This window comes from Megalobrama amblycephala, linkage group LG1 (assembly GCF_018812025.1).
Source record: "Megalobrama amblycephala isolate DHTTF-2021 linkage group LG1, ASM1881202v1, whole genome shotgun sequence".
Classification (NCBI taxonomy): Eukaryota; Metazoa; Chordata; class Actinopteri; order Cypriniformes; family Xenocyprididae; genus Megalobrama; species Megalobrama amblycephala.
Genome location: NC_063044.1, coordinates 24,252,606 through 24,267,302, shown reverse-complemented (window position 1 = coordinate 24,267,302; position 14,697 = coordinate 24,252,606). Strand labels below are relative to the sequence as shown.

The following is a 14,697-nucleotide window of genomic DNA, read 5'->3' as shown; positions in this document are numbered from 1 at the left end:
CACTCCAGCCAGGGAGCCCGCTTTTATCCAAAGCGACTTACAAATGAGAGTAGTAGAATCAATCAAATCAACATGAGAACAACAGTATGTGTGAAGTCACAGTTATGTCAGTAAAGTGCTCATAGCAAGATTTTTTTTTAATAAATACACAAATAGATAGAAAAAGAATAGAAATCAAGGTAAGTGCTACTATAACTGGGTCAAGTGCTGACGAAAAAGATACGTCTTCAGCATTTTTTTGAAAATGGCTAGAGACTCAGCTGCTCGGATAGAGCATGGCAGGTCATTCCACCAGCCAGGAACAGTCCCGGAAAAGGTCCGTGAGAGTGATTTTGTGCCCCTATGTGATGGCACCACAAGGCGCCGTTCACTTGCAGAACGCAAGCATTATCACATTAAATGCTGCGCTTGGATCTTACCATCTTGTCTGCGTGCATTCCGTGACACTATAATAACATATGACATATAATTATCTACAATAAACACTATGATTCAGTTTAAAGTAGATCAAAGTTTCCTTTAAATATATTAGGTTAAACAGCTTGCGTTGTGAAATAAAACCTTTGTTAATAAATATATGAAAGTTGCACGAAAATAGACCTTACAAAACCTCACCCCTGGATTCACAAATGCTTCGTAAATCTCAGATTTGATAGTTAAACTTGTTGATGAATTCATTATCAAACGGGGCAACCAGCATAATCTGCACCCATTGCAACAATGTGAAATATACTTGTACAGTCCTAACTTTTTCCAGTGTTAGACTTGCAGACAAATACCACTGGTGCTCAGAATAACAGTGATCCATAATAAAAAGGAAAACATGGCTTTTTTAGTTGTTTTTGTTCATACATTGAATTAAATTTCATTTGCATTTAACTAATTAATTTTGTTATAGTAGTAAATAATAGATACTCTAATATATGATATATTAGGTCAATAAAAAAAATGGATCAGTTTAAAAATGATGTATTCTAAAATTAAAATGACTACATAATACTCACCAGTGACAGAAACACTGAAGCTCCTGATGATGTTGAATCTGCAGCTGCTGATCTGTAATTTATATTCTCCATCATCTGTGTTTCTGGTGTTCATGATGGTCAGAGATCCAGTCTGATGATCCAGCTTCAGTCTGCCTCTGAATCTCTCATTAACATCTTTACTCCGATCTCTGGCGATGATAGTGTCGTTAAAATACCACGTCATCACATCATTTGGTTTTCTTTCTTCACCAGGACCTAAAGTGACAGATTCTCCCTCCTCCACTGACTTTCTTTTCATTTCATCTCGTTTAGCAGCAGAAACACCTAAAAAAAACATAAACCAACAGATGCTGGAGGATTTTCTTGGGGGAAAAATCTCCACAACAAGTATTAACTGTGAAAATAATTGTGCATATTAAATTCAGTGGGAATAAATACAAAATAAACTGAGCTGTCAAACTGCTGAATATCAAGTTAATTGTGGATGTCTTTATTTATATAGACTTACTGTTTATATGTCAACTCCTTACTGTTTATATGTCAAGACCTGCACATGTATTACACACATACATGTATAGTACAATGCATTACTGCATTGAAATTTCAACAATGATTTGCAATCAATTCTGATCAATATATGAGATAAACACACAATCTTCACACATTTACATAATCTTCTGCACTTTGGATCCCCAGTGAACTAAAGCAATGAATATGAAATAATACATGTATTTAAACAGATGATAAGAAATAGAATGAAAAGAACAAAACTAACTGTTAAAATTAACTAATGGATCATCAATGGAATTAATTCTGTTCTGTTCAATGATGGAGATAAAAAGAGAAACAGCTGCTAATAAACACAATGATGAGATTTAAACATAACCTGCTTTCAAACATATAACTCACCATGAACAAATATTTTGAAGATCTTTTCAGTGTCGCTGCCTTTCATGATGATTAGTGTATAATTTCCAGAGTGTGTGTTTGTGATGTTTCTGATGTTCAGAGATCCAGTGTGATGATCCAGCTTCAGTCTGTCTCTGAATCTCACATCACCACCTTTACACTGAACATCTGTACAGATCACACTGAGATCTCCTTTGATTAGAGCGATGATTGTGTTATTAAAATACCATTTAATCTTTTCTTGTTGGTTTATATTAACATGAGTGCATATAGTGACTGAATCTCCCTCCATCACTGACACTTCTTCTGTATCAACACTAGACACACCTGAAGAAGAAATGAACATAAAATTATAAGCCATGTCTAACAGACATGATGAGTACAAAATTATAAAACAGGAAAGTGCTGTGAAAAAGTTTCTCAACAAGTAGCATAAAAACCCCCCACAATTTTTTAAACACATATCATTATAAGTTGTTCATTGCTGGCTACATCATACACCATACAACACACATCTTGATTCACATAACTTGATTCATATTCATATAATATAATCACACAACCAGAATGTATCATTGCTTAATTCACACTCCCTGATGAATATAATTCGAAGGAGTGGAAAATAAGTGTATTGTTATTTTCCAACACATTATCACTCAAATAATACCATTTCATGTTTTTATGTAAGTCTATGGCATTATATATCAAATCCTTCAGGTTTGCATGCATTCATAGGTGTTCACAATTATATTCTTAACTTCAGTGCACAACAGTTTTTAAAATAATTGCTAGGCCAGACCGTGAGAACAGCAGTTGAAGTTGGAGTTTTGATCTTGTGTGGTCTCAGGACAACTAAATGCACTACATCCGGTCTAATTATTTCAGCATCTGGTTGAATTTAGTTTGTCTACAAAGTACTGGACTGTTTTAGTGCCTACAACACAAGTTCATTTGTACTTAATTGTTGAGATGGTGGTGGAATAGTTCAAATACTGTTTCAGGAACATCATACTAACCTTAAAAAATATTCCACTAACATCAAGAAAACTTCTTAGAACAAAACATTGTTAGCTGGGTGTTGTTTTATATATATAAGACAACTGGCTGACTAAATCAGCAATTTTGAAAGCTTTTGGCAGCATTGAGTTTCATGTGGAAATTCGTGAGTGCACAAGACAAAGATTGAATGCACACATGTAATATCTGTGAGAGCAGAGCTGAAAATGAATGAAGAACTCGTGTTTTTCCGTGGGTGCTCGACCATTTCTGTGAGGATTGGCACCTATTCACTCATCCTGAAAATATAACTGCATTCATTTTATATTATGCTAATTTATTGCAATGTAACAAAATAATTGAGAATGGATTCTCACACCAAGAATGATAAATTACTATAAAAGGTAATTATAGTGTCCACACCAACCTACGGTAACATTCTGTTTATTTAAGCGCGCTCTAGTTTGTCAAATGCTCGCGCTCTATAAAGCTGATGGATTCTGATTGGCTGTTCTATCCATCAGTAAATTAAGACAAAGACACTCAAAGATTGCTTTCACATCTCAAGCAAACCGCTTCAGAGTTCGTTTGAAAGCGTACCGAGACCACCTCTTCAAGCAGGTCTCGGTACGCTTGTTTGGTCCGCTTTTGGTGCGCACCCGAGTGCGATTGCTGCTTTCACACCTGTCCAAACGAACCGCACCAAAGGGGCAAATGAACTCTGGTACGATTCAACCGAACTAAACGAGGCAGGTGTGAAAGCACCCAAAGTTTGGTTAATTTGATTCGCATTGACATAACTTGACATGAATTTACTACAAAATTAAAGTGTATTGAATTATTTTCACTTTTATGTAGCTATTACATTTTTTATAAAATGTTTGTTAGCTGTCTTGTTGATATTTGTTCAGTAAAGAAAAATAAGTGAAAAGTTATTGAATATTATTTTGGTTCATTAATACAGTATTTAAGCTACTTGGATCTGGATCTGGGTCTTGACTAGACTTCTGGTTTGAGCAGGAAACTTTATAAACTGCTCATTCTTTTTTATCGTTGACCTGAAGAGAAATAAGTAAATAAATAAATAAGTAAATGTCTTACCCTCCAAGAAGAATAGAGAAATTGTTGCAGTCAAACAAAAGAAAAGCTCCATTTTCTTCTCAAACATGCTTTGGTACTTTGAATGAATGGAACAGCATCACTGGACTACAGCAATATTGAAGTATCTGGGGGCGTGTCTTTGACAGAGACCACATGATCCTCTGAGATCCTTGTGAATGGGAGGTTGCAGTGAGGAGAGTGAAAAAGTGCAGTCAAAATGGACAGTTCTCTCTTCAGAGCTGTGTTTAACTCCAAACTGATTGGTCAAATGTAGGCTAAATCACATGGGTGTTGTTACTAAAATGCTAGAATGTCTGAAGAGTTTAGTTCTAGATGTTTAAAGAGTTAGTTCACTCAAAAATAAAATTTCTGTCAAGTACTCACTCTCATGTTCTTCCAAACCTGTAAGACCTTCATTCATCTTCATAAAACAAATTAAGATTTTTTTGCTGAAATCCAAGTTTTTTTTTATACCCAATGTAAAGCAACAACATTCAAGGTCGTGAAAAGCAGTAAAGACAATGTTAAAATAGTCAGCGTGACTACAGTGATCAACCTTTATTTTGTGAAGCGATGAGAACTTTATTCAACAATGCCTTCTCTTTTGTTTCATTCTCATACGTTCAGCTCCTCCAGGTTCTACGTTATGTAGAATCTATTTGTGTTTCTTGGAAAACAGCCTGGAAAGGATCCCTTTTTCCTTGAAAAAAAGGAGAAAGGCTGTTCTGTGACTTCAGCCAGACACACAAGTGTGAATAAAACTTCACTATTGAAAATCCAGTGTTTAGTTGATCTTGGAAAGCACTCAAAGCTTTGTTTCCAGGCAGAACATTGTGACACGTTATCTGGAAATGCTGCAGAATTCAGACAGAACTGTAGGAAATCGTTGAGCCCTGAATCTGCTATCTCAACTGCTTTCTCATAGAAAAAACGAATGTTTGTCTCTGCAGCAAATGGAATCACTCAGCCCTCCTCTTCAGGGACTTTGCCTCGCCATCCGGTTTCCTTCGCTGTAGGGTGAATCCGTTTGTGGCTCCCCAAGGAAAATTCACGACACAATACAATCTCAAAATCAGGGACGTGCACAGGAATTTTGAGGGGCAGTTGCTCTGATCTAAAAAAAGGGCACTCCCCTACCAACCCCCACTAAACCCACTTTCTTCTCAGCAGTGGCCAGTTTTTTGGGTTGTACATCATATCTCTACATCTGAGGCAGTGATTCATGCCGACAATTAGATCCAGTGAAATTGGCAGTTGCCAAGGCCTAGTTGGAAAAGTTGAGTCCTTAGGCCTCACCCCTCCTCATAGTCCCAAAAGCGGATGACGGTTAAGCCCAATGGAGATTACATGCAGATAATCACCATGCCTGACTGATACCTAATTCCACATATTCAGGATTTTTCAGCCCAATTATCAGAGGAAACTATTTCTTGAAAGTGGACATTATATGAGGATACCATCAGGTGCCAGTCCTCCACATGGAAGCAGCAGTAATAACATCATTTGGACTTTTTACATTTTCATGCCTTCTGGAATCAAAAATGCTGCACAAGCCTTTCAGCGCATGATGGACTCAATCCTACGAAACCTGGACTTTTTATATTTATGTACTTGGATGACATCTTAGTCGCCAGTGCCTCCAGGAAAGAGCACCGGATCAAAAGCCAGGAGGCGGATACCAGAAAAAGTCATGCCATTACAAAGTTCCCTGTTCCCCACACAAACAAGGAAATGAATTTCTATTTTCTGTACTTTATAGAGTCCAGAGTCTGTGACGAAGTCTCAACAAGCACTTGAGCATACATCTGCATGAGAACTATCTAAAATGACAGAAAAAAATTAAGATTGGCTTTGCTAAGACAGAATGTGAGATCAAACATCCTGCAATAAAACAATAAAAGCCACTTACCTTGAGAGAAGATCTCAAAAAAGAGCACAGGAACACGGCCTGACTTCTCTCCTCGCTCATCTACAGTGGTGTGAAAAAGTGCTGATTTTTTATTTTTTTGCATGTTTGTCACACTTTAATGTTTCAGATCATCAAACTAATTTAAATATGAATCATAGACACAAGTAAACACAACATGCAGTTTTAAATGAAGGTTTTTATTATGAAGGGAAAATAAAATCCAAACCCACATGGCCCTGTGTGAAAAAGTGCTGTTAAAATATAACTTAACTGTGGTTTATCACACCTGAGTTCAGTTTCTCTAGCCACACCCAGGCCTGATTACTGTTACACCTGTTCACAATCAAGAAATCACTTCAATAGGACCTGCCTGACAAAGTGAAGTAGACCAAAAGATCCTCAAAAGCTACACATCATGTTGAGATCCAAAGAAATTCAGGAACAAATAAGAAAGAAAGTAATTGAGATCCATCAGTCTGGAAAAGGTTATAAAGCCATTTCTAAAGCTTTGGGACTCCAGCGAACCACAGTGAGAGCCATTATCCACAAATGGTGAAAACACGGAACAGTGGTGAACCTTCCCAGGAGTGGCCAGATGACCAAAATTACCCCAAGAGCGCAGCGACGACTCATCCAAGAGCTCACAAAAGACCCCACAACAACATTCAAAGAACTGCAGGCCTCACTTGCCCCAGTTAAGGTCAGTGTTCATGACTCCACCATAAGAAAGAGACTGGGCAAAAATGGCCTGTATGGCAGAGTTCCAAGATGAAAACCGCTGCTCAGCAAAAAGAACATAAATGCTTGTCTCAGTTTTGCCAGAAAACATCTTGATGATTCCCAAGACTTTTGGGAAAATACTCTGTGGACTGGCGAGACAAGAGTTGAATTGAATTGGAGTGGCCTAGTCAAAGTCCTGACCTCAATCCTAATGAGATGCTGTTGGCTTGACAGCGGTTCATGCTTGAAAAAGCTTGAAAAGGGCAGTTCATGCTTGAAAACCCTCCAATGTGGCTGAATTACAACAATTATGCAAAGACAAGCGGGCCAAATTTCCTCCACAGTGCTGTAACAGACTCAATCACAAACACTTGACTGCAGTTGTTGCTGCTAAGGGTGGCCCAACCAGTTATTAGTTTCAGGGTGCAAGCACTTCACACAGGGCCATGTGGGTTTGGATTTTGTTTTCCCTTCATAATAAAAACCTTCATTTAAAAACTGCACATTGTGTTTACTTGTGTTATCTTTGATTCATATTTAAATTTGTTTGATGATCTGAAACATTAAAGTGTGACAAACATGCAAAAAGACAAAAAAATCAGGAAGCACTTTTTCACACCACATATACTCATCCCTCTCTATCAAATCCCATCCTTTCTCAGCCTGACTGAAGTCACTGAAAGTTCACTAAGAATATACCACATATGAGTCAAGTCAAGTCAAGTCACCTTTATTTATATAGCGCTTTTTACAATGCAGATTGTGTCAAAGCAGCTTTACATTGATAACTGGTACATAATTTGGCTGCACAGCAGCTCTTAAAGAATAGTGTCAATGTAGGCAGATCAGAAGCACTGTTGAAAAAATGTCAGGAATATTATTGAATATCAAATGTCAGGTCAAATGTCAAGTGTCAAGTATGAACGTATCATATGAATCTATAGTTTTTCCCTTTCATGTTTGGTATCATTTTAGAGCCACTGAAAACTTAAAGAGAATTTTATTCTCATTTTTGGGTGGTGTCTATTGAAGATATCTGATAATCATTCCCTCCCCCGAAACCAGGCATGACCCTTTGGGGCACAAGTGTAGGTCCAACAAATCCAAAAATGTTTTTTGTAGTAAATATTTACAACTTTTTTGGGGTAACACTTTTATTTTGATGGTCTCATTTGAACATTATGTTGACTATAAGTTACTTTGCAAGTACATGTCAGCTTATTCAAACCCTAACTCTACCAGTCTACTAATACTCTATTAATACTCTAATGAGATTTAGTACACATGTAGGTGCAATGTTACTAGTCAACAGAATGTGTTAAAGGGACCATCAAAATTAAGTGAAGCCCTCTTTTGTTCTGGTCTGGGTATTTAAAGGAAACTGGCAGAAAAGTCATGGGGAATCTGTAACCAGAAATCCCCCACCCAGTGCTGTGTCAGTTGAGTCAGAACACACACTCGGCTGTGGGTCTCTCCTCTGTCAGTGCATTTCTTTGTAATTTTAAATTTGGAATTGTGTTAAACACATTGTGCTAATAGAAAACACATTATAGTTGTTTGTGGTACTATATGCTACATGTACACATAAGGGGCTTTCGCACCAGGTAGTTTGGAACTAGCCAACAAGGTGGTTCCCAGAGAACTAAATGTCAATCGTCACTTAATGTTCATTTTCCTGTCTGCATTCACACCACCAGCAGGAAATGTGAAGTGACTTAACCCACGCTTGTTCATCTTTGTTCATCTTCAGAACTCAAATTAAAGCTCCAGTAGGGAGTTTTTAGAAAACGTTGACTTTTTGAACAAGCACAACTCACAGGTCACTCCCCTTTGCTCTCTGCTGCTCTACAGCCCTCCCTCCACAGCTCCTCCATGCATCATTTGTCAGGCCTGTTTTGAAATTATCTTAGTTGTGTAGTTCTTAAAAAATGAAACAAATGTCAAGCAGAAATGTGGCTAACTCTGCATCGGTTTTTAATCCTTTCAGGACACGTAGCTTCCTCCACCTCGGAAAAGCCGCTTTGATATTTACCCTCGTTTTATTTCGGGCTCTATCTAATTCTTTCTTTTTGGCTTTTTTATCATCGTCATCTGTCTTTTTCCCTTTACCCGTCTTTATTTTATGAGCAGGTGACACTCGAGGAATTGGCAGTTTGGATTGTTTGTCCGCCATAAGCAAAGCTGCGGCACACCGGTAATCTTGAATCTGTATGCGCGGTGCATGAGAGGAGTGTGATCAGCACGCACACGAGCTTGATTGACACTGCTAAGACACTCCTCCTGGCTCTGATTGGTTGTTTCTTACCGGGAGCGGTGTATTTCTGCAAATGGCAATAGGTCCACTGGGAGGAGCCAGAGGAGCTTGATTTTTTCACAGATTATCTGTCTCATATTCTACTGTCAGGACATAATGACAGGTTTAACAAATATATAAAAAATACATTTTTACAAAAGTTACCTACTGCAGCTTTAAGATATTTTTGTTGAAATCCGATGGCTCAGTGAGGCCTGGATAGCCAGAAATGACATTTCCTCTCTCAAGATCCATTAATGTACTAAAAACATATTTAAATCAGTTCATGTGAGTACAGTGGTTCAATATTAATATTATAAAGCAACGAGAATATTTTTGGTGCGGCAAAAAAACCCCAAAATAACGACTTATTTAGTGATGGCCGATTTCAAAACACTGCTTCAGGAAGATTCGGAGCGTTATGAATCTTCTGTGTCGAATCAGCTGTTCGAAGTGCCAAAGTCACATGATTTCAGCAGTTTGGCAGTTTGACACGCGATCTGAGTCATGATTCGACACAAAAGATTCATAACGCTCTGAAGCTTCCTGAAGCAGTGTTTTGAAATCTATATAAGTTGTGTGGTTTTTTTTGTTTCGTTTTTTGGTGCTCCAAAAATATTCTCGTCGCTTTATAATATTAATATTGAACCACTGTACTCACATGAACTGATTTAAATATGTTTTCAGTACATTAATGGATCTTGAGAGAGGAAATGTCATTGCTCCCTATGGAGGCCTCACTGAGCCATCGGATTTCAACTAAAATATCTTAATTTGCGTTCTGAAGATGAACGAAGGTCTTACGGGTGTGGAACTGCATGAGGGTGAGTAATAAATGACAGAATTTTCATTTTTGGGTGAACTAACCTTTTAACCAAACAGTTAAACTTTACTGCAAAATAAGCACTGCATTTTTTCTAGTAATGCATTTATTAAAAGTAAATACTAACATCAAAACTACAAGTGCATTCTCTAATGATTTTAGAACACTTTCATCAGTACAAATACACTAATGAAAATACACGTTTATTGTAATGTTTTTCCAACAGGTTTTGTTAGGGTCATTGAGCACCTAAAGCTTAAAAAATGAAATTTAAAAAAAAATCTTTTTCTTTTAAAAAATCTTTAAAAAAAACCCTCCAAAAACTGCTGTAATGCATATTTTTGAGTCAGTTGTTACATAAAAGTGTTACTTCTTTTTTTTTTTCTTTTTTTTTAACTTTTTTTTGTCAGGTGGTACATCCAAATATTTGTAAATATATATCTACCCATACATGAAATGAGCTGTTTTAATCAGTATTTGAGAGATATCTACAACCCTTTTCACTCTGCCACAATGATCTATTGAGGTTCTCTGAATGTTGCATTAGTATCAGGCTTAACGTTGTTTTGCCACACTGACATTTGAGAATATACAAATTGTTGGGCAAAAGTTTTTAAATTATCTCTTTAAAGCTACAGATATTTATAAAATTTGTCTATATGTATATTCAAACATAACATTATGCCAAAGTGTTTTATCTTGAATTTCTTATAAATAAAACATTTTATGGGGGCTGAATCCAAAATCCCCCGTACCCTCAGATAGGGCTCCTCAGGTCCAGGGTCATTCTGATTTCAGTTGAAATCCACCTCTCCTCCCACCGCTTCCACCCTGCTGTCCACTTTCACCATGTCCATGTATTCTTACAATTTCTCCTCTTGCTCTTCTCTACACCAGTGTCCTCCGCTATACTCAGCTCTTCTCTTATCCTCCTTTTTTACTTCCTCCTCTCTCCTCATATATGATCTCCGTCTGTATGTTCTGTGTCACGGTGTAGGTGTAGTAGAGACGAGTCGTTCACAGATTTCCACAATAATAAGGGATTTAATAACCGAAGGAGCAAGGATTACACCAATACACACACATTAACAACATAAGAACTGACAGGGAGTGCAGGGAGTGAGTCCAACTTGAAGGGAGTGCTGACGAAGACAACGGGTGGAGGGAATCCAGGGAAATGGCGGGAAGACTGATGAGGGAAGTGAGTGCAGACAAAGAGGATCGTGGGAGTCCTGGAGACCTACATGCAGGTGCGGGGGAGGGTGCAGACGGGTGCGGAGGTCTCCAGGGCGGGTCTAGGACCTCGGGAAGCCATGGCGGGTCAGGCGTCTCAGACGGCCATGGTGGATTTCGAGCCCCACCCACATGTGTGTCCCCCACATGTTCCCCACCCACGGGTACATAGGCCCCCTTAGGGAGGGCTGGAAGGGCTCGTAGTAATGAGTGGGTTCGTGGGTTTGAGTGGGCTCGTCGGCTGCTGGAGCTGACTCGGGAACACTTGGAATGGACTCGTTGGCAGCCGGGGCGGACTCGTGGGCAGGGCTTTTAAAAATGGCTTGTGCCAGTGTTTTGTAGGCCAATCAGTGTACACTGATGTCACTGATAGTTCCTATTAGTTTCCTCTGAAGTATGAGCTAATTTAGTTCCCCCAAAAGTCCCTAGAACTAAAATCACTTCCAGTTCCCTGTCAAAAAGCAGGTACTTCCTCCATTAGTTCTAGGAACTATGGAAAGGTTCCTCTGTTGAGAAAAGCTCATGAAGATTAGTTGAGTTTATTCTTTAAAACATATGACTGCTTTACTGTAGGGGCCGTATGCAAGACCCTGTCTCGTGTAAAACTGGAATAACTGTAACACTGGAACTGTCCAGCAATATCATGTGTGACTATGTTGAATTTGTTTGTCTCATCTTTTCCCAGACAGTTGGCATCATAGCTCGTTGTCCCACACTTGGACACATTTCGAAACAATAATCAGTTAATCACTCATCACAAAAGAGCATGTCGTTTTTGGGATATGCAAGAACAGCAAACGTTTGCAGTTTATATCTTCTGATAAAGCATGCATGGATACATTCATAGTTTGACCTCTAACTTTTATTTAACTGTTTGCCAAACATGCTTTGATGGATTCAGTTATTTCACTGTTAGGTGAAGTCAGACTGTGATGTTCATAAATTGCAGGACAGGAAGAAGCTCATCACCTTCAAGCTACATAAAATAAATCGTCACTCTAAAGATGTTTGTCCAGACAACATATATAAAAAAAATGTTTCTGAAGAAATCAAACCACGTGTGTGTGTGTGTGTGTGTGTGTGTGTGTGTGTGTGTGTGTGTGTGCATGTGCATCTGTGTGTGAACTAGGTGGGTCAAACTCTGTCGTGGGAGGATTCACACATCAGATGAACAGCTTGAGTTTTTTTCAGTTGATGATCTTTATCAGACTTCTCACTGAACAACTGAAGAAAATGGTTCAAATGTTTGCGTTGTTCTTTTGGTATTGGTGGCATCTGAACTGTAAGTTATGAAACATTTTTATGGGTTAATATCAGTAACAAGCTAAGATGATTTTCATTTGCAGTTCTTCACAGATTAATCAAATTAAACTTTTTGTGAGATCCGAATAATGGAAATTGAATGATTTTGCATTTTCTTTCACTTTTTGTATCAGTTTGTGAGCCAGAGCCAGTCAAACTGCCCAACTAAAGGAAACACTGATCACCAGAATGGTGACCAAACATTTTCAATAAAACATCAACATCTAAACCTCTGTTAATTCTCAAAAAGAGCTTCTGCTGAGATCTTGAGAGATTTATTGTCTTCTTTTATCTTCAGTTGATTTCAGGCTGTGTGGCTTTAAGTCAGTTGTAGTTGTGTTTCATTTTCTGAGAGAGCAAACATTGATTCAGTGCCATTACCATTGATTTTTTGTTGAAATTTCAACATTTTTTCAACATTAATTGCAGGTGCAAATGTGATATTGATTCAATGTGGTTAACGTTGACACATTAACATTGATGTAACATTATTTCAATCATTGCTTGGTATCTGAGTTCACATTTAGATATTATAAAACTGACTTCAGGCTTTGTGTTCTTCAGGTGTGTTTTGTGTTGAAACACATGAAACACAGTCAGTGTCAGTGATGGAGGGAGATTCTGTGCTTCTATACACTGATCTTACTGAAATACACAGACATGATGACATACTGTGGAAATTTGGAGCTGAAAAGGCTCTCATAGCTAAAATAAATAGAGAGGCTGAAATCTTCTCGACATATACTGGCCCTGATGGGAGATTCAGAGACAGACTGAAGCTGGATGATCAAACTGGATCTCTGACCATCACAAACACCAGAACTGAACATGCTGGACTCTATGAAGTAAAGATAATTGCATCTCAACTCTCATCAAAAACATTCAATGTTTCTGTCTATGGTGAGTAGATCAATTTTTATGTTCTTCACATTTCTTAACAGTATCTCTATCCATAAATATAGATGAGGCAGATTCTTGGTCATAGTGCAATTTATGATTTGCTGTTAGTTTTACATAATACATGCAGATGCAATTTGGCCTGACAGTGACGCTCTAATGTTGGTTGACAAACTCTAAATACACATGCAACATGTTCAGAATTACCTTGATTTATACTACTGTGGCCTGTTGCACAAAGCCGATTTCAGTTTCTACCCAGGTAAGTTCAAGGTTAGTTTGAGCAAACTCTGTTTTTTCGGGCTCATGAAGGTGGATTGGTTTTTAGCAGTGTTCACCGTTATGGTAACTTATGCTCCATAGATAACCTGCTCTGGACCAGGTTTTATTCTGCTTTGTAAATGCATTTAATTTCATCATTTTTCATAACGATCTCTTAATCTTCAGAAGAGAAGTGAATTGCACGGCTCTCTCGCGAGAAGTGAATCAAACAGACTCTTGTGTCACACTTTCAGGTGCACATGCTTCAGAGTTAATCGCAGACTCTGGATTAAACCTGAGTTGACAGAAAAGGTTTACAGAGCATTGTGAGCCCATTGAGTCTGATCTAAATCAGGTTGGATTCATAAGGATTTGTCAACTCCAAATCTACTCTGAAACTCAGAGTTTGTTCAGCTAGCTTCATGCAATAGGCCTCCATAATGTGGAATGTTTGAATCTGATTGTTTACAATTTTATGTGACTTTAGTATATTGTTTTGTGATGTTCGGAGTTGAATATTTTTTTGATTGTCACCATCGTTGAGATTCATACACTGATTCTTGATGTCTGTGTGAGTTCACATGATCCTATCAAAACATTTTCTGCATTATGATTTCATAAAAACAGTAGTATAATAAACAATTTAATCAGAGATATCAGCGAATCAGGCCATTAAACAATGACTATGACAATAACATCATCTGATCAGACTTTCCCTTGCTTCTATTTTGCCATATATCAGAAACACACAATTAAAGCAGCCAAAGAAATACTAATGTTAAAGGGTCAAGGCTCAAGAGCCCAACTAAAGCAAATGCTGATCTCCATAATGGCGACATTACACTTTTTTTTTTTTCCAATTAAAAAAAAAAAAAAATGTGTCACATGTTTGCTTTGTTCTGTTTGTGGTGGCTGATTGGTAACCCAGACAGCAACATAGTGTGGATTACATGCGGACCAGATGTAAGCAGGTGTTCTAACAAATAATGCTACTTCCTTTTAGATTGTGCCACCAACACTGTATTTTCAATATTGTAAGGGTAGGTGTAGGGTTGGGGTAGGTGTAGACGTTAATAAAGCCTCAAACCACATTAATATCATGCTGGAGGCACAATCTGATAGGTAGCATTTTTCGATGTCGAATTGTGCCACACACACACACACACACACACACAAAGGGTCCAATTTAAGGTTTATGTATTTGAATAGAATATAAATTTTCCATCTATTTGGATTACATGGTTTTAACATAAACAAATTAGTAAAC

General features: G+C 37.9%; 1 protein-coding gene across 1 annotated transcript; it reads right to left on the bottom strand.

The window, feature by feature from the left end:
- Positions 1–593: 593 nt before the first annotated feature.
- Positions 594–2,221, bottom strand: LOC125265461. The gene is made up of 2 exons (XM_048185699.1): positions 1,896–2,221; positions 594–1,310 (listed from the first exon to the last, which is right to left on the bottom strand). The coding sequence occupies exons 1-2, from the start codon at positions 2,185–2,187 to the stop codon at positions 937–939; spliced, it is 666 nt and encodes a 221-aa protein (XP_048041656.1). The 5' UTR covers positions 2,188–2,221; the 3' UTR covers positions 594–936.
- Positions 2,222–14,697: the final 12,476 nt, after the last annotated feature.